General features: G+C 43.4%; 1 protein-coding gene across 1 annotated transcript in view; it reads right to left on the bottom strand.

Annotated features, from left to right (window-relative positions):
• Window positions 1–21,296, bottom strand: part of LOC117962232 (collagen alpha-1(XXV) chain-like) — a 127,588-nt gene that overhangs the window by 18,614 nt on the left and 87,678 nt on the right. Inside the window, exons 5-13 of the mRNA XM_034901399.1 lie at window positions 19,626–19,652; window positions 17,857–17,883; window positions 13,731–13,790; window positions 12,062–12,178; window positions 10,876–10,911; window positions 6,808–6,834; window positions 5,694–5,738; window positions 2,194–2,238; window positions 1,568–1,594 (exon numbers count right to left, since the gene is read on the bottom strand). Of these exons, the coding sequence (XP_034757290.1) occupies window positions 1,568–1,594; window positions 2,194–2,238; window positions 5,694–5,738; window positions 6,808–6,834; window positions 10,876–10,911; window positions 12,062–12,178; window positions 13,731–13,790; window positions 17,857–17,883; window positions 19,626–19,652 (411 nt within the window). The remainder of the gene's footprint in view (window positions 1–1,567; window positions 1,595–2,193; window positions 2,239–5,693; window positions 5,739–6,807; window positions 6,835–10,875; window positions 10,912–12,061; window positions 12,179–13,730; window positions 13,791–17,856; window positions 17,884–19,625; window positions 19,653–21,296) is intronic.

Here is a 21,296-nt window from a genome sequence, read left to right as displayed (position 1 = left end):
AAGAGACTTCAGATACAGTATTAGGGGACCACAAAGGTATATATAAAAGAGACTTCAGATCCAGTATTAGGGACCACTAAGGTCTATATAAAAGAGACTTCAGATACAGTATTATGGACCACTAAGGTATATATAAAAGAGACTTCAGATACAGTATTAGGGGACCACTAAGGTCTATATAAAAGAGACTTCAGATACAGTATTAGGGGACCACTAAAGTGTATATAAAAGCATCCACAGAGCACCATGTCATGGGACCTTTAATGTTGATGGCAGCTATTGCATCAAGAGCAGCATGGCCTAATATGTTTCTAATTTAAAGGTGAGAAAATCCAGGGATTTAAATAAAGGGCTGTGTCGTTGATGATGTCACAATTTCAAGAAAATAAACCAACTGTAATGAGCTGTGTGCTTCTCAAACAATCAGCTTGTATCTGTTAGACTGGAAGAGCTTTCTTGAATTTGCCTTCTGGCTCTTTGGTGAGCAACCAGCGCCAAAAACAACAGTTTAAGTTAACACATTTGGCTCCCTTCAAAATAAAAGCTCATAGTTCTTTGTAGTGCATTTCAGCGCTGTCTTTGTCTTATGACACAGCCGCATGTTTTTTAATGAAGTAAATGATAGCCTAAGTGATTGTGAATCATACAATGACTAACAAGTCCAAGGATCTGAAATTAAAGGTTAAGTCCTTGTGGAGAATATTAATAGGAAATTAGCTCCCTGTTACAAGCACTAGTCATCACTACATCAAGTGTTGTGTACTTTCAACGCATTATCGTTTTCCATCTATGAATTCAGAATGACTCCTCGCATAGAGTCTGAAAATAACTTGCTTTTCTGAATTTTCTGGCAGTTTATGTTAACAGATATGGCTCCCCTCTAAATATAAACTTGGATGTATTTCTATATTTGGTTGCATCCTTTAACAAGAACAAGGGATGACGACATCCCGGTCTCCTTTCACCCGATTGACCTGAACTCATGCCAAAGCAATTTCCTCTAGATGCAGTTTCTATAACTGCACACTGAGCCGTTACGTGCATCCTTTCTAGACAGAAGACTCGTGATGCTATGCGCGGTGGTTGCTAGGAGATGGGCCGTGGGGCCGCACAGCCTCACTATGACAGTGCACCAGGTGTGTAAATGACAGGGAATATGACTCGGATTCGAAGAAAAACATGTGAACAAGTGCCAGAAGGCCAGTTTTTGTGGCCAATGAAGAACACTGAGTCTTCGCTCTCGACTCGCACCGCCCACCCACTGCTGTCCAACAACAGCGAACACGGGCACCATTAGAATCAGGGAATGGAGAGAATAAGGCTGCTTTTCCTCACTGAGGCTATTGTTAGTGTTTCTGGTCTTCTCCGGGGCCTGGAGTGGGAGAAATGAGGTTTGTGACTCACTGAATCACTGACTTACTGATGGCTACATCTCAGAAGGGAGTCACCTTTAAAAAAACAGGGTGGGTTCGGGAAGTAAAGGCAGAGTCGCGGTCGTTCTAGCACATGGTGGAATATCAGGACTGATGCTAACAATAGTGTCTGGTGGTCAGAATTAGCACTTTACCTTTTCACCTCGCTCTCCTGTTTCCCCCTGTTGGGAAAGAAAACAGAGTATTAAACAGAGGAAATCTCAGGGGGACTTGGGTTCAGCTGGGTAAGATAGTATCTTGGGTTAAATTCATGTTAGATTATGGAAATTATCTTGTGTTATGGCTGCTTTTTCCCCCCAGACAGACCCTCAACTATCAGCCTTTTAAAGTCTTTTTTAAAACTTGCACAGTCATTATGAAAAGTTGTCAATATTAACAGGCCTTAAAATGATATTTCCCCAGAATTTCAATTAGGTAAACATTAATACACCACTATTACATTTAATCAGACACATGGACTGCTATGGAGATAACATGTTCTCTGGCAAATAAGGATCATGTAAACAATATCTAACAAAGGAATGGAAAGTTATGTGTATGTATGTTTTATTAAAGACGAATGACAAAACAATACGTCTATAAAAAAAGTATGATGTAACAAAAATGGTGTAACAAAATGGCAAAAAGTGTCCAAAAGTTAAAAAAGAAGTCTTGGTGGATGGTGATAGGAAAGGACGAAAAATAACTTAACAACAACAAAAATAAAATGGCCATGAATATATAAAGAATTAAGAGCACACAGAATGTGTGTCCACCAGACCTTGGCTCCAGGGACACCGTCCAGTCCTGGGATGCCAACATCCCCCTATGGACAGCACAACACACACACAGTGGCTGTATTCAGTGTGCTGGTTCAGCAGGGTGAACTCTGGTTTAAGGTCACGAGATGCAAAAAGCTTTACATTTCCTCTGTAAAATAGAGATAACCTCTGACCTCAACAGAGGCTGAGCTCCTGTTGTACCTGGACAGGTGTTATGCATTTGCAGGATTATTGATAACGGAGCAGTAGATAAATATAAAGGGGTGGAACGGTTCAGTGCATGAATTTACACGGAGAATACACAGTATAAAGATAAATAACACTTGCTTGCAAATGAATGAACATAATGCGGAACTACTGTTAGATACACAAGTTCTTCAGGGACGACTAATCTGTAGCCCCGCCTTAGCTCCGAGGCTCTGATTGGTGCGCCATATGTAGCCTAGCTCCGCTTATGTATGCAGTTTGTGTGATTCGGAGACAGCAGCACTAGAGTATGGCGAGGTGTGGCGAAGAGTTAGAGGACCCGCCGGCCTCTTAGATGGCGTTTTTCCACTGCGTGGTATCTACTCGCCACTACTTGTCTGCAAGTTTAGGAAAACTTTGGTTTCAGTACATCAGCTAGGAGTTAAGTGTCTTGCTCAGGGACACATTGGCTGGTGTATTGCAGTGGGAATGGAACCCAGATCATGTCATATCCGCTGCGCCATCACCTCCCAGACGCCTTGTTTCTTCAGGCTAACTATATTAGCTTCAGCCAGGCAGGGAGGAGCTTTCTGGGCAGGATGTCGGGATTATTAATCAGGTGATTTAGCTCATCTCTGCAGAGAACAGAGATGCTCTGTGTTCACTTTTACAGCTGATTGTCTTCTTTTATGTACTAGTTCCAGATGGAGGCTGGAGCTGATGCGGGATACTTATTGTTTACATCTTACACACTTCAAGATGTTACAGCTATCTAAGGGGTGAGAATGGATGACACAAGGCGGTACAGCTTGAGACAAACAATAAAAAAAGACTTTTGCATTTCATTTTACCACAGTGTGTTGCAAGGAACTGTCTCTGCACGTAGTCCTGCACAACTACAGATTCATGAAACTATTTAGCTCAAGTATACAACATTGAAACCGCAAACTGTATCTGAAAATGGAGAGGATGTACAGTACAGCTTAATAATCTTGAGTTTGGTTCAGAACATGTAAAAGAGGAAGACAGCCGAGCCCATCTGCTGAACGCCAGTTTGGGTCACTGAGAACCAAACCTCAGTCCTCCTGTTGTCAAAAACCATTAACCTCCCGACCTTTGCAAACCTACCTCATCATCAGCCTTTTAGAAGCCGATCACCTATTCCTCAACCCAGAGGCAACTAACCGGAATACTCCAATTAATTTAGCCAGGGTGGAAAATAAAGATATCTACTCTTTAAATTAAAATACATGTCACTGAGTTGCCCAATACTGGCCGTACTGCAGGGAAAAGTGGGTTATTACATTTTGGTAAAAAAACTTACTGGACTGTTTATTTTCCTTTGTCAGTTTGTTATTGTTTTGCATTTTTCCCACAATTCTGTGTTTTCAAGAAGCATTGTGGAAACATCAGTGTGAGTGTGTGTGCGCGATCTGTGTGTAGGGTGTGTCCCCTCAGCCACACACCGGCGGTGAAACTCTTCATAAATGCTGGGATCATGTATCATCTATCAGCCCACATGTGGGAGTCATTGACATGATGAGGATGATGATGAGGAGTCTGATTAAAAACTCCTACACTGGGGCTGATAAGGCTTGCATTAGTAATCATCCTTTTAGAGGATGTCTATGTCAGATCGTGATGTCTGCCAGTCAACCTGCCCCTGCTGGAGCAGAGCAGCCTGTCCTGCTTTAGACTCCAACTTTCTGCATGAGTGACAGTTACACACCATAACAGATTCTTTTTTATAAGTGCATTGCACAGCATTGGGGTTCTATTTCATGCTGGCAAACCCCACTCCTTACACAAGTATGGCATTAGGCCTTCAGCTTTCGCTGTCTCCAGAGTGAGAATGGCCTCCACTCTGGATTCTATTACAGCCCTGCGTGCCTCTTCGCTCCTATCTTCATAAATGCATGCATGAGATTAGCAAGATGGCGCCTCGCAAATCATCTTCCAATTCATTGTCGTCACTCATACCGTCGTCTGTTCTGGACTAAATGTGCGTTTCCATATTTTCCACCGTTGTGAAACACCTGCACTGTGTCGTCTTTATCCGGTTGGAGAGTGAAATGAAGAAATGAGCCGATTCCCAGTTAGACTGGAGGGGTGCAGCCGAGGGAATTTTTCCCAAATAGGGTCGCGGTCTGAAATTGTCAGAATGCACGGCAGAACTTTTCGAAAATGAACAGTGCAACACATGGCCAAGTATGTTAAGTGTGTCTTTTAAAGATAAAATACTTTCAGGTGTGGATGGAACTTTTTTTATGTGAAGTATTTAGTGAGGGAAGGCTAAGTTTAGACAGGCTGCCTAATTTAATTGAAACTATTTAGCGTTAGGAATTTGCTGCAAATTAAAAATAATATAAAATCAGCTGACTGATTCTTTTTAATTGAAGTGAAATGACATCATCTTTCCCCCTCAAATCCTCCTGTTTGAGGCCATGGTTCTCAGCAGGAAACCAATTATTGTATACTTTTTTTTAAATCTACAGTTACATTACATGTTAAGTGATTGTTGTACTTTGAGAGCAAATGTAAACCTGAGTCAAATTCCTTGTTAACACAAACCTGGCCAAGAAAGCCGATTCTGAATTCTGAATTCTGATTCTGAATGGAGTGCCTACTCCGGATAGGGATTGAGTTCTTACCCCAAGTGAAGGCGTTCAAGTACCTTGGGGTCTTGTTCTTGAGTGAGGAGACAATGGAGCGGAATCTGCGCTGCGTGGGCGGTATTACATTCACTTTATTGCAATGTTGTGATGAAAAGAGCTGAGCCGGAAGGCAAAGATCTGGATCTACAGGTCAGTTTTTATTCCTGGGTCATGGCCGAAAGAAAGAGATCCAGGGTCCAAGCCAGGTGGCTTGCGTCCCCTTTATAAGATCGGCTGAGAAGCTCAGTCATCAGTGAGGAGCTCGCAGTAAAGCAGCAGGAGCCAACTGAGGAGGTTCGGGCATCTGTTAAGGACGCCTCCTGGGCTCCTCCCTAGGGAGGTGGTCCAGGCATGTCCAGCTGGGAGGAGGCCCTAGGGAAGACCCAGGACTAGGTGGAGGGATTATATCTCCAACCTAGCCTGGGAACAGCTCGGGATCCCCCAGTCTGAGCTGGTTGATGTGGCTCGGGAAAGGGAAGTTTGGGGTCCCCTACTGGAGCTGCTGCCCCCGCGACCCGGTACCGGATAAGGGGTGGATTTTTTAACGGACTATTTTGCAGAATTTCCCATTTTTCCCATTAGTCTAAACAGCCACAAAGAAGGGCACAGACATGCATCTAATGTACTGTTTCCATATCTCTTCATATGAGTGACCTCACCTTTAGTCCGTCGACACCTGGGTTGCCAGGAGGCCCGAGTGAACCCTGGGAAATAAACACAAAAGGCATTTATGTATTACATCACATTCAAATATTCATTTCATTTTCAATTAATAACAGAGCATGAGACAGAGTGCAGAGTTATGGTAAAAAATATGATAATGGACTTTGTCTTTCTACTCAATGCCTAAACCATCTCCCAGTAAACCCAACACCCCAAAGAAGATAAAGTCATACACAACTACACAACTACACCATCAACACACACCAGATGCAAACACGGTGGATGAAAGGAGACATGTACATTGTTCCACACACACTCAGTGTGTGCTGAAGTTACAGGCTAGAATAAATATTACATGTCGTAGTGTATGGAACGATACAGGCAGAGGGCACGAATAACTTCATGAAAAAAAGGTATTTATCATTGGGATGAATGAGCATGGCTCCCATTTTGGTGTGAACAATGATAAAATATGTTTAAAAATATAATTCACACTCCACTTTTTATCATGTGGTGATACCGAATCTATCAGCGAGGTGATGAAACTGGACCAGCTGTTGACTAAACAGCAGCAGATCTAACTGAGTAACTTCTGGGCCTGGCTTATGAGTCATTAACGCGCCGGTGTGTCATCGTTGACCCCTCCACACACACCCCCTCCTCCGCCGACGGGAGGCCGTGCCGACAGATGACAGCGCAGACAGGAAGCGTCTGATTGGGTTACACTGAACAAACACGGGCAGCTACCTGACGCTGGATATGGCTCACATCTGTTCCCCACATCAGCCCCGCCAGGGACCCAGGGCCTGTTTCCGACAGCTCCAGGTTCTCTGTTCTCTGTCTCTCTTCTTGTCGTTCGAACCTAACTCCCCTATTTGTCTATTTACTTGCCCCAACCGTGGCCCTGCATTACTAATCTAAATCTAAACATTTTCAACACCCAACAGCCATTTGTGCATCTTGCTATCAAATCCAAAACATTATTCTACTGCTAGAATTTTTTTTTTTTTCGGTGTGTATTCCTAATGTCATTCAGATTATCTCATTTTATTTTAATCTAAAGAAAAGTCAGACATGTCTATTGAAGAGGAAATGCTTCTCTGGACGTACCTTGTGCCCCTGTGGCCCCTCAGGTCCCTACAAATGAAAAGAGAGAGAGAGAGTTGGTGAGTGGAAGAGAAACGGAACATGAAACGGTCCATGTCAGATTAAATAATACGATTTCCACAGCCAACATGGTCACAGCAGAGAGACTGCCAAGGCTTCTGGTGGATTTCTTACAGTGAGCACACATCCTGAGGCAGTCCTGAATCACAATCAGTCCCTTGTTGGATTCTTCGACAAAGTCTGAAACTCACTATGTGCCTCCTTTTCTTATTGAGCTTCACCATAAAAAATGAATATCTAAGTGAATAAAAAAATCTTGTATTAACTTTTATATCGATATCCAGTTTAGCAACTGTAAAAACATGTTTGGCTGTTCCATAGAGAGGTTCATTATCTAAACGGGCCAATAGTTGGAAAGCTTTCCAAAGGGGGACGAAATGGCACCACATCTCCAACTGAGATATGCTGTATACCACAGTGGAAGTGGTAGCCATGTTGGACCATCAACACCCCCCCCCCCCCCCCCCCCCCCCCCCCCCCCCCCCCCCCCCCCCTCCCCCCTCCCCCAGGACCTGCTTACAATGAGAACGCAAAGTGAAAGTTGGTTCCCTCCGTGTTGGCTTTACAGGACTCTGAACCTGCAGCACCCACAGCACTTCATCGACACCTCGGCTGGTTTGACACCTCACGTTGGCCAACGTTTCCCCCCCACTGTCGGCTCGGGATTCACAGCAAATTGCGCTATTTTGGCTCATCACTCTCAGGAAAGTCGCTGCCAGGCGGACCTTATACCCCTCAAGCTTTCTACAACAACAGCTTTCCCCGCTTGTTTCATGTTGATTGGAGTATAATTGGCAAAACTGATCTGGTCCCCTGGTGAGTGTGAAAGGTTTGTGTGCCTTTGTTGGAAAGTAGCCAATGAGGACACAGTCAGGTCAAAGAAGTTTGAATGTCAGTGCACATTTCTGTGTGGTGGTGGCCAACTTGTGCACCAACTGATGCTTGGCTTTGCTAAAAGGACCATAATAACGACAATTCCTCATGTTTGATCTTTCCATTTCCTGTTTGCAAAGTGGATCACCAAGTCCCCAAAGCTAAAAAAAAAAACCTCCCCCATTCTTAATTTACTTGAAATCCCTGCACGAACAAGTTCTCAGATTTACAGAAGGGGCCCACACAGTTGCAGCTCATTTATAGTGCATTCCATGTGCACTTATAACAAAAACCTCAATGGACAACTTTCATTGTTCCAGCCGAACAAGAACAAGGTTTTCCTTCCACTTGCCTTTAAAAGCCTTTGTTGGCTATCCTCACTAGGGTTTGGTAAACATCTTTATGACTCACTAGGTATGTGAGAGCATGTGCCACTCGCCTGAGTGCTAATTAGCTTGGCTACATCTGAGAGCACTCAGGAGCTACGGACTGAAAAGAAGATTCAAGTCAAGGGCTCGAAAGGAAGTCTTGGTCCTGGCTCTTTTGTTCTCAACTTGTTATTGCAAGAAAATTACAATGGAAAATAAAAAAACATTTCCATTAAAAAGGATATCTTTTCAACTGACATTGTTCATCATGAGCACATGCTCAGCATATCGCACCTTAGTGGCCTTATTTTACATTCCTAAAATAATGTGCAAAATCAACAGGGCGCCTACTGAAGTCCAGCATCCGAGAGCTTTCATTCATGGCTCAGAAATGACAAACAGAGAAGTAATTGCAAGGTCAAGTCCCACACTCCGTCTGCAACTTGAAGGACTTCCACAGCTAAGCATTCACGGGAGAAATATTTCGGTTGATCAAAAGCACGGAAAAGCTTCATGTCTGGAGAGGGGGGGGCGAGAGCTTCTGTTCAAAGCCTCTGTTCCACTTAGAGGATCTCTGAAAACGCTTGCAACGTAACGCTGATATTTACATTTCTTGACAACCCTACGTATTGTCTTACGTTTGACCGACGTAGCTAGAGCTTAGCATAATGCTGTGCTCACCCCCATCCCTGCAGATGTGGACATGTGTGCTTCATTAAAACATGGTCTACACCACGTATAATACACCGCTGGGTTTCTGTAATTATTCTTTTTGAAGCAAAATCAAGTCAAATGAAAACTGTGTGCAAGGCTACAAGCCACCTTTAGAGAGCAGAAGACCCCTTAATGTACACTGAGGGTTTTAAACTGAGTCCTGAAAATATTTCCTTTTTCTTCTTCTTCTTCTTCTTCTTCTTCTTCTTCCCACCTCCCCCCTTTCTCCTTGTTGCTTCACAAGAGCTTAATCCTTCTAACCAGCACCATGTGTCCTGGAAGGCTGCTGGAAAACTCTGGAATCTACTTTTGCCTCTTTAACAATAGCATATACATCAAAAAACGCAGCGCTGTGGGACGTGGGAGAGAGCTCAGTAAAAGAAGCTGAGTTAAGGGCCGCCCTCATAATCTTTACCTTGAGTTGAGTGCCTTGTGCCAATCAAAGATGACCCTTTCAGCCTGCTGCACAGTGAAGCGGTCTAGCTGCTCATGCACATCTAATTCATATTTTCAAAAGCCAATCAAATGTGTGGGCAGGTGATTTCAGTCTGGAAGGAGAATCTGTTTTTATTCCCTCTCCAGAAAATGATCATTTACAGAATCTTTGTCTCTCTAATCCATGTTCTTATCTTTGCTACCCCCCCCCCCCCCCCCCCCCCCCCCCCTCTCCAACCAAAGGGTAGCAAACAGCTGTTGGCTGCAAACAGAAGCTCTGAAACTCCCGTGTCACATCACTTCTTCATACAACCTCCACAAGATTGATCTCCAAATGATGACACTAGTCCTTGTTAAAAGTACATTAGTGTCATGCTGTTTATATATATGTGTGCCTTATTTCATGAATTACAGTAAGCAGCGCTTATTTTTTTTATTCAAGGCTCTGAGCTCATTTCGAATGGGATTCACCATTCATCTTTTTGGAGAACTACTCCCGCGGTTGTGTAAGCACTGGAGACTTATGAGGGGGACACCTGGGACCACTGGGAAATCTTTTTTCTTTTTTAAATAACACTCTGTATTTCTTAACAAAAAAAAAACGTGCTGCTTACCCAGCTATGAGCAGAAGAGGGGATGATGGGTAATTAAAGCCAACAGAAGATAAACCATTTAGCCACATAAAAGCAGAAAGAGCGTGTTAAATGACCTAAAGATGATCAGTAATTTTAGCTTTAAACTCCTCTTCTCTAGTTAATGCGTCTCTATCGCCATTATTATTATTATTAAGCCTCGCCATTCTTCATTTCTTTCCAATCCACCAAATTCTTCCACGCCATGGGCGAAGGGTCCGAGATGGACTCGCCTGATAGCACCTCCTCCGTCAGCTCCACTCACTCTCCCCTGCACCCGTGAAAACTGACATCACCAAGTGTTTATGCACGTCACGTTTTCCATCTTTTTTCCTCTGGAATTTGGCTTGACCTATTCAACGTAGCGTTTATGAGGAAACCTTAATCAAATGCTTTATTTGCTGAACACCACAGGCGGTATCCAGTTGCTGTTAACTGGAACAACGTGTCCCTACTGTATGAGGTGTTTTGTGAGAGAAAACAAACATTTTTGCAGGGCGTCATATAATGTGTCATTGATATTCAGCATATTACCCATAAACCACCTTACCAATATCTCGTAAATCAAATGCACATTTAAAAAAAAGCTCCTACGTGACCGATTTTGTTAGTTAAAACAATCAAATACTGTTGTTAGCAACATAAAAATGTCCAAAAAAAGATTATTTAGCTAGTTATTAAACAAAACAACCTGGCTGCAGATAGAATGAGCCATTTTGGAAAGCTTTGGTATCTCTGAATACTTTTGAGGATATTTATAATGAAAAAAAAAGTCAAGTGAGTTGAGAAACTAGTACCATTCTCAGGTCTGTATAGTACATGTGGAGCTTCCTCCAACAGCCTGTAAGCTTAGCTTGGCTTAGCTTAGCTTAGCATTAGCTAGGCTGCTCTGTCAACACCTCTAAAGCTCACTAATTACCATGACATCTCTCGTTTGTTGAATCAGGACAAAAACTGAAGCAACACAGAAAGGAATGGTTGGTGCGTACCATGATTCCTGGTTCTCCAGGCTGCCCTGGATCCCCCTGTAGAAACACAAAACAGCCAGTTAATGGAAGAGCAGTGGGCCAAGTCTTCTGTGCAAAGCGACCAACACGCGTGGAGTTTTCAAATTATGCTAAACAGTAATCGGAGTAAAACAAGTCAAATATTATGGTGAAAGAATACGTTTTCCACATTATGGTTGTTTGAGTGTTTGAACAGCTGCTATGGAGCACGGGGGCCAGGTCGCCAACTAGAGCTCGGCATTGTTCTGCTCATGTGCGGAGTTGGCTGGGAGGCATATCATCACGATGTGGCACCTGTACCCCTCACGGTCTCCTTCCAACAACGTCGGTCTGGGCCCTGCTGTGGCTTTGGACCCTGGCTCTCGCATGTTCCTGCAGTTCTCGAGGTAGAACAGAGACATGGCCAGATAGCTATGCCAAAACCAAGCTCCAATATTATTTCACTTTTTGCCTCTTTGTGACAATTACAGAGCCATGTTTACCTTCCTTCTGAGGGACTTATGACAAGAGGAATAAATCCCAGGAGAAAAGATAAGTTTAATTTCTTGGAAAGAAGCAGATAAACAACACTTAGTATTTTTGCACTCCCACTGCGAGCTCTGCCAAGACGATAAAGATCAGCTCGAGCCCTCGGAAGGTTTTATGGCTCAATATAATTGACAGGCCTTTTCTGTTTCTTATTTCTCTCGCAGGCAGAGTTCGCATAAATTAGTGTGATGCGAGTGACAGGCTTAAAGACGTGGAAAATGTTCCGTTATAATGAAAAACAACCAAATAAATGTAAATCCACTGAGGCGTTCTCTTGGGAGTATATTCATGTTCAGCTGAAGATATTAGGGAATGAACGCTAGTTTGTCTTGGCTTCATTTTGTTTTGTGATCACATTTTATGTATTTAAGAAACACAAACAGCAACAACAACCACAAACAACACCCGAGACGGAGGACGCGTCCGTCTTGTCTTCATTATATGTGTTTTGATTGGGGCAAACTCTCCCAAGCACTGGGTCAAAGTCCAACTGAATAGTAGTACATTACGAGCTGGACTTGTTTTACCGTTAATGGAAACAATACAGTATTTGTTAAAGGGAAAATACACCAAGTTTTACTGATCATTTTGTTCGGTTGAATCAAACTTCTTCAGATGTCAGGTGAAAATCAATACTCACCGCTAGACCAGGTAAACCTCTGGGCCCGTCTTTCCCTGTGTCCCCAGGGGGCCCCCTTGGCCCAGGAGGGCCCGGTGGCCCCGGAGGCCCAGGTGGTCCAGCTTGCCCTTGATCGCCCTGTGTGGCAAAATAACACATTTAAATGTCAGTGCTGTGTGAAATTGTTGGATCCACTGAGACTGGAGCCACTTCAGTTAAATGATGATGAAGAGAGTAGGGGAATGATCTCGTGGGTGGCTATGGGCTGCCTCCATTCATAACATGGAGGACAGTTGGCGTTATAGGTCTCATGGCTAAAACTAGCAGACATGATGGAGCTGAAATGTATCACTGATTGAAAGCTGAAACAGTAATCCTCTAAAATGCATGCATTCGTTAATGGACTTAATGAGCTACAACTATCAGGACTAAAATCCACTGAAAATGTGTGGTCCATTATTATACTTCATTGGAAGAAAATGAGCATCTAACTTGCAAGGAAAGTCTTTTTAGTAGTGCCAGGACAGCAATTCATGTTACCTTAATACAACCTTGTTTTCAATTTCCCTTTAAAGTAACAGAAGGAGTATAAGAGTACTTAGTAATGACTGAAGGTTTGCATGCAGACCAGGGAGAAGTCATACAGTGAAACTTGGCAGGACAGAGACACCAGTGAGGACACAGCCACTACCTTAATGAGCCGCCGCTTTATGAGCTGCTGGTCAGCAGAAAGAAAGCCATGATTGATCTTAGGGAAGACCATCTGAGCAGGTGTGTGAAGTCAAGAGGTCGTAGGTCAGAGGTGAGAGAAGGTTGAAGAAGGATGAGGTCCCAGAAGAAGAAGGAGGAGGAGGAGGAGGAGGAGGAGGAAGGCAAATGCAAAAAGAAACAGATTTTGTTAGAAAGGCTTGTGTTCATGAACCGCGGTCCAGCGCCTTCACAGATGGGGGGAGAAATCCACACTTTTCCAGCACGAGGTGGTTTGCTTAGGAAGTCTGGGCTTTTTTTTCTTGGAGCCAGGACCCATAATTACCACCTCAGGGGTGCGAGGGCGCCACAGCGGGCTCACAGTCCCCGGAAAAATGGGAACTTCTCTTCCTCTGTCAAAGCGCTGTCATCATCTTCATTGCGCCTGCTGCTGAGTCCGACCCCGGTAGCTGCACACAATGAGTGGTCAACCTTCTGAGTTGAGGTTGATTTTCTAACCTTCCTTCCAATGCGTAGTGTCCATTGCTATTTAGTGGCTTAATCCATCACTGAAACAATCCCGAATCCCAAGGGCCAAATTGGTGGATTGAAGGATTTGTGGTGAACCATGGGCATGAGCTTTTAAAAAAACATTTTGCCACTTTGGTTCAACATCGAGTATTCCTCTTGCAATTCCTTCCATTTATTTTACCATTAATGGACACGAGCCAGACCATGTCTTCTTGTTCCAGTCATATACATGTTGCTGGGTTGTAAAAGGCCACCTTTGCTTTGAATGGGGAACCTGGCATGTAGCGTGGAACAGAAGAAGGAAGGACTGGTAGCGGCAGTAAAGGAAGAGGAGAACCATTGACTAGCTGGGATTAATTAAATGTTTTTGGTTTTTTTGAGGAAAAAGCAGCCGACAAGTGATTTATTTCCTCCCAGTGTGTGTTGCGAGAGGGTCGGGCTGAGCAGCTAGGCGGCACCACCACCGACAAACCTTGACAGTCAGGATCTGATTGCTGTGCAAAGCAGCCAGCGTAGGGGGACCAGGCAATCCCTAAAGGGACAAACAGCAGAACATGGCACAACACACACATGACATTCAAACACTGAGTGACCATAAACAGTGAGAGGGGGAAGAAGATAAGCGTCCTTAATACTTTTACAAATTTGTGGAACAAGCTGAATAACATGTGAAATACCGGAACATGCATGGGAGGGGTTTTCTCGTAAAACTTTTCAATTCAGACCTAAACAAGACCAACGTTGAATTTGAAACATTCGCCATTTAAAAGTCAAATTTTACTCCCCGCCATGAAACGACCATCGACCATCCAGTGTAGAACGCAGGCTAAAATTTCATCGCTAAGTACCCATTTCCTGTTGTTTTGCTTAAAGTATACTGGCTGAGATGATTACCATCGGACAGATTTTGAGCTATAACATTGAAGAGCTGTGTTGTTCGTAGAGTTTGGGGAAACATCAAGGGGTCGAGATGTTCACTGGAAACTCAATCAAATGCTTTCCAGTTCCCTTGTCAACGACGGTCGTGACAGATGGCATCCGTGAAAGTGAATGATGAAAACTGAATAAAAGAAGAAAGCGTCAGGCCTCCTTCATGTTAAGAGGAGACATGGGTTTATAGATGTAGGCTAACTTTAATCTGAATCCAGAAACATTGACTTATTGTCTGCTGGAGATGGTTTACAATGTTACTCAAATAAATGCACTTCAGTAAGTTCCAGTGCCTGTCAATCATTCGGGGTATATTGTCCATAATAAGCCATATAAATCTTTCGGCTTGCATGCCTGTCAATCAAGGGTTTTGATAGTGAAGAGTCTTTTACGGGAATATTGCAGAATCAACTTCCACATGAATATGAATTGACTGAAAACAGCGCTCACAGTCATAGATTAGCAAGCATAAAGCGTCAAAGTTTAGCTTTGATGCTAAGTTAATGGAAAAACATGTAAATATTGGTTGTACAGTGGTTGCATATTCTTTTGCTTATCTTTATGCTGCAGATCAATGTATTTCTCAAAGACTTGCACAAACGTGCCCTGCAAGAGAACAATCGTCCTCCGTATTCTGAAGCTTGAAAACAGTTTGGTGCCATCTCTCTGGCTTTCAAAAAAGATAATTCAAAAAGCATGGCTCATTACGAATATGGCTTTTCCAGGCAGGCTGATTTAAATCATCCCTGCAGCAGAACCGAGCAACGCTGCAACAATAGCCATGCTGTGTGGAATTGGGATTGAAGCGCAACTGTTTCTCAAGTCTTTTACAACCTCGAACATCTTGAGGACAAACAAAGAAAACAAGAATTATGGTCAGAGGGGGGGAGGGGATCAGGCTATACAAAGAGTCCAGGCATGAAAATGTAGTGTGGCGCGTGTGCAGGCTGGCACTCCTGGGTTAAATCCAGCCAGGTTGACAGCGTGTGTTTGGAACGTGTACAGGATTATCTAACCTAAAAACATAGTTTAATGTTTCTCTGCAAAGGATGAGAGAACGTGGAGAAAAGCTGGACCAGGTTTGGGGTTGGATCTAAGCCTGCGTTGCCTCTGTGCTGTGTGAGAATTCTCAAGACACTGCGGTTGACAGAGAATCCTAACCATTCACAGATTGTTTTGCTATTCTCCTCCAAAACGGATGTTGGTTATTTGGTGAGGCTATGTACTTGCCTGCAGCAAGAGGAATGGAACCGTAGTAAACAAAAAGTCAGATATGACGAGGATCAGCAACAGCCGTCGTAGGACACTTGCCAGAACCAGCATCTCCCTCCCCAACCACACCAAACGCACAACACATCCCGAGCTAATACAGGCTGAGGCATTTTCTGAATATCTATATGTGAAGTGGATTACCAGTTCCTTGCACAGATGGCTTTAATACATTTAAGAGTGGAATAATACATTCATTTAAAGCCTCAGTATTGGCATCACTGTGATGCATCAAATGTATCTCGAGTGAAATTCAACAGTTGACTGTATAACATTTCCTTTTAACGAGTGAAAAGTCAAATCCTGGAAATTGTATAATCACGGTCTCTTTATTTTGGAAGAGAACAGCAAAATGGGTCAAATCCTACAATGTGAGAAGTAAAGTCCTGGACCAACTCGGGGAGTTTTGTTTGAAGGTTTCCTCCTGCTGACCCAGGAATTCACCACCTGTAGCCAGTGCCATCCCTTTAAAAAGGACCACACAGCTTTCATGGTGACACACAGAGACAGTTATTCCTGTTTATTACGTCCCACCAGCGGAGCTCCAACAGTGGCCACACATTTGTTTGTCAAAACTGGCCAATTTGTCATTTGCTGCTTGGCTAACCTTTGGCGAGTGGATGTGGCCTTTGACTTTTAGGGCCGACAAATGGCTGACCTCTACATGTGGGGAACAGGCACAGGGAGTGTGTGTCTGTGAGGAAACTTTGCGGGCCATGTGGCGATTCTGAGGCAGAGGAGCTATGACTTGGCCTTTGGACACGACCCAAGAAAACATACACATTGTTGTGTAAGCACGCACGCACAGATCTTCTGTCATTTAAATGATTCTTAATTTAAATCTGCTTAGATTTGCAGTCAATACTGGCCATGAAATGAGTCAAGTCAGGGAGTACTTGTCCTTTCATACCATCATCTATTAAAGAAATCTGTGTAATACTGTTCCGCTACATCAACCTACTAAGTCAATATGACATTCTGGAGAGGGTAATATCATTTGCTAGTGACCTAGACAGCTTTCCTGGCCCTGTAGTCCTTCATACGGGACTGCGACTGGGTGCTAATTTGTACCTGCTAAGGGACGACAATTCGGCTGTAATTGGAAGGTAATGAAATGCTTTCTTGAAGTGGACAGTTTAATTATTTACTCTGCAAGATAAATAGGTCCCGGCTGGTCCCTGTTCCAACTCTGTCAGCCACACTGCTGTTTCCAAATTGTAAATCATTCAGCTGATAGAGACAGATGACTCCATTTCCTAGGTTAAAAGGGGACAAATTATGAGCCAAACCCAGGAAAGGTGATAGATCACTCCAGCCAGTTTGGCTAGAGAGCGAAGACGTTTCCTTTCGGCCTGTTTGCAGCGGTTCAAGGATTATACAATACGTTTTATATCTTAAATAATTAACCAAGGATATCACAGAGTGTCAACCACTCAGACAATCACAATATCTGAGGACCTGGCTGTCTTTTAGGAGTGCCCATGTATAACATAAGATGTAGAATTCTTGGAACGCTAATCAAATTTCACAGGGAAGGTCATTTGTATTGACTTCCAAATCATAAGAAACGCCACGCTTTGATGTGGGCCTGGAGGAGAGCTGACAAAGTTAATTGGCAAACTACTAACGTCTGGTTGGGCTTCAACGTGGAATTGGGATCAGATGCACTCGGGAGACGGCTGGTGTACTGGTGACAAGACAAACCTCTGTGTTGTTGCGTTCTCATATCCTCTACGTGCCCCCACGGAAATCAATTATGGGAATTCAAACTTTGACTCCGTGCCTTTTGCTCTTGATGATGACAGCAGATACAGACAAAGGGCAAAGTGTGACCGTAGTTAAGGCAATCTACTTTAAACCAACCCGTGCAGTCATTTTTTAACCGTCATTAGAGAAAAAGATGAGGGCGCGCTGGCTGCAAGTCGGAGATCGGGTAATTCATTTCAGAGTCTGTCAAGCACGGCAAAGCACTCCCATCATCATCATTTAGAAGCTGCACTTCTATAGAAATGTCAAACTTCAGAGCTGAGAATGGTTAAGAGATTGAAGTGAATCCCGAGTAATTCTAGAGACAGAGCTAGTTGCTTTTTGATTGGGGCTGAGATTGAGCAGCTGATAGGTAACGAGCTTGCACTCCTGTGCAATGTGAAGACTAGAGGAAAAGAAAAGGTGTTTGCATCACACAAAGCCTATCATCCCATTGCATCTTGCACTTGTCTGCTTATTCTCGATGCAGAAATGAGCAGTGCTGAAATGCTTGTTGTGTTTGGCCAGATGGGAAGAACACTATCCCAGGAATTTCATGCATCTCAAACCTTTTTGCCCACAAATCCGCTGGGGGAGACACACTCAGTCACATTCATCAGCTAATCACAAGAAGTCAAAAGTAAACCGCATACCCGTGGTCCCTGGTCGCCTTGATCCCCCTGCAGAAGGCAAGAAAAGGAATTTGTCTTGAAATACAAGAGGTCAAACACACACTGAACACCCACACAGTGCTAATAATAAACTGAGACACACACCGAAATCACCGAAGCATAATCAAGAACACGTTGATAAAGAAAAAGGAACCGAGCCATTCGTTGTGGGTTGAGAGTTAAATCACTTGTGATAACATGGAATGACATGAAATGGGTATGAGAGAAAGAGAAAGAAAGAGAGCAGTGGGATGAGGTTTTGGTGGTTTTGGTAAGGGGGGGGGGGTAAGCAATGCTAACTGCATTGCCAGGCCAGATGTTATGCCCTAGAGATCTTTGGCTATCCGCCTTCTTTGGGGGTAGATCTCTGTGGACAGAGCTCGTTCCTGAAGGAGAAAACCAACCTGCATGGTGAAGACTGCGGGTTTATCACATTACAACGAAACCCAACGAAAAGCCAAACTTTTGTTTGAAACAACTGAAGGAAGACCGAATGTTGGACACTGAATTAGACGCGTGATCTGTCTGGAATCAGATCTGATCTGCACTCCACACTCCTGTTGGCCGAGTTACCATTGGGTTGACATGAGAGACGTGGCGTCTAATCAGCGAGACCGGGTCATTCACGAGGTTCATCACGGACGCTCGACAGCCATCTATACCTGGTTTTGTAAGCCAAAGCTTATGGGTTCCAGTTCCTACTTTGAGGAGCACCAAATAAGAGATCTCACAGTTGATTTATTACATCATTTGAAATCATCTGTCACCAACGAGTGATGCAGATGACAACTGGGAACTGTTTTTTCTGTGTTTAACTTTAGCTCTGGTTAGCACTCTCACGCCATTTCATTTTATGTCCTGTATTTTACAGCGCCATAATCCTTTAAATATAACGGGTTATGTCCAAGTTGATCACTTCATACAAAGTATGAATAAATACTGCATCTATTTAATGATGGCCTGTAAAACAGAACAGATCTTTCCTAGTAGCATTTTATAAGTATGCGCTTATTTGTTTCAATGATGAGGGACTAAAGGCCCTTTAGTAACTTCGCTGTGAACCGTGGGATGTTATTTTAGTCTTTTAAAGCAAAGTCACAGGGACACATTTGTCCCAGAGTCCTGCAGACTTTTAAAGAGACAGAGCGGTTATTTTGCACGCTCCGCTGCTTTTTTATGGAGGAGCGCTCAGCGAGGCGTTTCAGGGCTCTGACTTGGGCTCCGGCTTTCAGTCATTAATGTTCAGTGCTGTGGCTTTGTGAACAACGGGAGAATTGAAATATTCCAAATGAGTGCCGCAAATGCAAAACGACACTCTTTATGGAGAAATTAACAGTAAGAAGAGCAAAAACAAATAAGTACTTAATTGTCTTCACCCGCAAGAATGTATGATGGATTGGCTATTAAAGAGTAAAATGTCACCTTTCTTCATGGGTTAGTTGACATATCGGAAAAATAAAAGGTATTTATTTCTTGCTGAGAAGTATACGAGAAGATTGATACCATTCTCATGTTTATGTATGAATCTGGAGCCAGCCGCCGGTTATGGGTTATTACAGAGACAGAGGGACACATTTTGTCCCACTGAACAGAACCAGGCGGTTTTCCTCTGCTTCCTCTGTTAATGCTAAACTAAGCCAAGCTAACCAGCTGCTGGCTCTAGCTTAGCATTATGATATGAGAGTGTTTTCATACTTTAACCAAACTTTTGACAGAATTTTTCAAAATTAAAAAAATTGAAAGTGACTTACCTTTTCACCCTTGGGACCTGGAGGGCCCTACAAAGAGAGGATAAAATCCATTTAAGTTACTTGGAATCATTGCAGTGCCATGGCACTCTTTGGTAAGATCCAATACACAACAACTGTAAAACCAGTGGGACCAATCAACAACCAGAGCCGCTTGGCAAGGCGTTAACCTCGGGAATTAAGAGGGAGAAGGCATAATCAAAAGATCAACAAAGTGAGTTTTGATGAAACTAACACGCGTCACTTTTTGACGTCTCTTTTAGCATTTGATTCAAATGCCTTGTCACAGACTGGTTATGCATTGTAGACGGCAGGGCTTGAAGAAACATTCAATTAAAGCCAAAAACAGGCCCAAATCAAGTCTATGTTTACTTAGAGGATCAAATCTAGCAATCTCTAACCAAGTATTGGCAAGCGCATTGTAAAAACGTGTGGAACACTTCTTTTTTTTCCTTTTCTTCTGAGGCATCCAACTTCTGTCAATCAACAAGCAGGAGCTCCTGGGTGGGCCCTGTAAAAAAATCATTAGAGGATTTGATTATGATGTGTGCTTTCATTTATTGGTGCTTGATGAGGTTGTGCTAAAAAACACAAATTTGGAACATTTATGTTGAAGGATGGAGCACAGCATGCTGGGATCTCTTTCTTCCCCTGAGGTCGCACTTTTGGAAAAAAGTCAGCTCAATTAGATCAATGTCACTGACCGCCCGCCCGCTTAGCAACAAAGTTCCTGAGAAGGATCGCTGTGCTATGTATACTGATGCTAATCTGGGTTTCACATGAAGAGCTGTCACACATATTTGTAAGCTCAAAGTACTTTTTTCCCTGGTAGAAAATAAGTTGGATGAAATCAGGTCGGAATCTTTTACAATCACTTCCAAGGTTTGAGAAACTGTGCATCTCTTCTAATCACTGATTTGGTAACTGCCAAAAAGTGTCACACGTCTTTAGGTGAAAAGAACAAGTTGTTCAGCTGTCACCAACACGGTAATAGCTCTACTGGGCTAGCTTTGCCAGGCCAGTACCGGTCCAACATGGTTTGCTCCCAAAGATATCAGACACACAGAGAAATATACGCTGACACTAATCCATAGATTGATAGCATTAGCATGAGACCTGTATTTGGTCCTGAACAGCCTCCAGGGACCCAGAATAGCAGGTTTGCAGACACAGACACTGGAACACAAAAGCACGGTCTAAACCTGAAATGCTCCAGAGGTAGTCCAGCAGGTTTTCTAAGCCAAGTTCTACCACACTGCTGTAAGGAAAGTGAGTTGTTGCCTGCTCACTGCCATGGGGTATATTTCTAATCCATAGCTTTTTGCGTATGAATAGCAGTGCATGTATCTGGATCTGCACTGGGCCCAGTTTGCCTTGGTCATGAGGTCATGAACCTGTACAGCGCATCGTCCCCGTTTATTCAAATATGAGGCAACTGTGTTTCAACAAGCCCGGACAAATCCTGATGGGAAATGAAGCTACAACGTATACACATGGAAGGAGGTGGTCCTGCTGCGTACTTGTTGGGCCACAACACACATGTAAACACAAAATGCACCATTACGAAAACATTGTTTCCCATTGCGGTTCCCATGGGGGCAATATAACAGACGCACCATGTTGGAATCAAATGTGAATTTTACTTTTATAAGGATCTAGATGCATTCCAGAGAG

The sequence above is a fragment of the Etheostoma cragini genome, chromosome 19, assembly GCF_013103735.1.
Source record: "Etheostoma cragini isolate CJK2018 chromosome 19, CSU_Ecrag_1.0, whole genome shotgun sequence".
In the NCBI taxonomy this organism is placed as follows: domain Eukaryota; kingdom Metazoa; phylum Chordata; class Actinopteri; order Perciformes; family Percidae; genus Etheostoma; species Etheostoma cragini.
The sequence above is the reverse complement of the archived record's forward strand: the minus strand, read 5'-3'. Positions and strand labels throughout refer to the sequence as shown.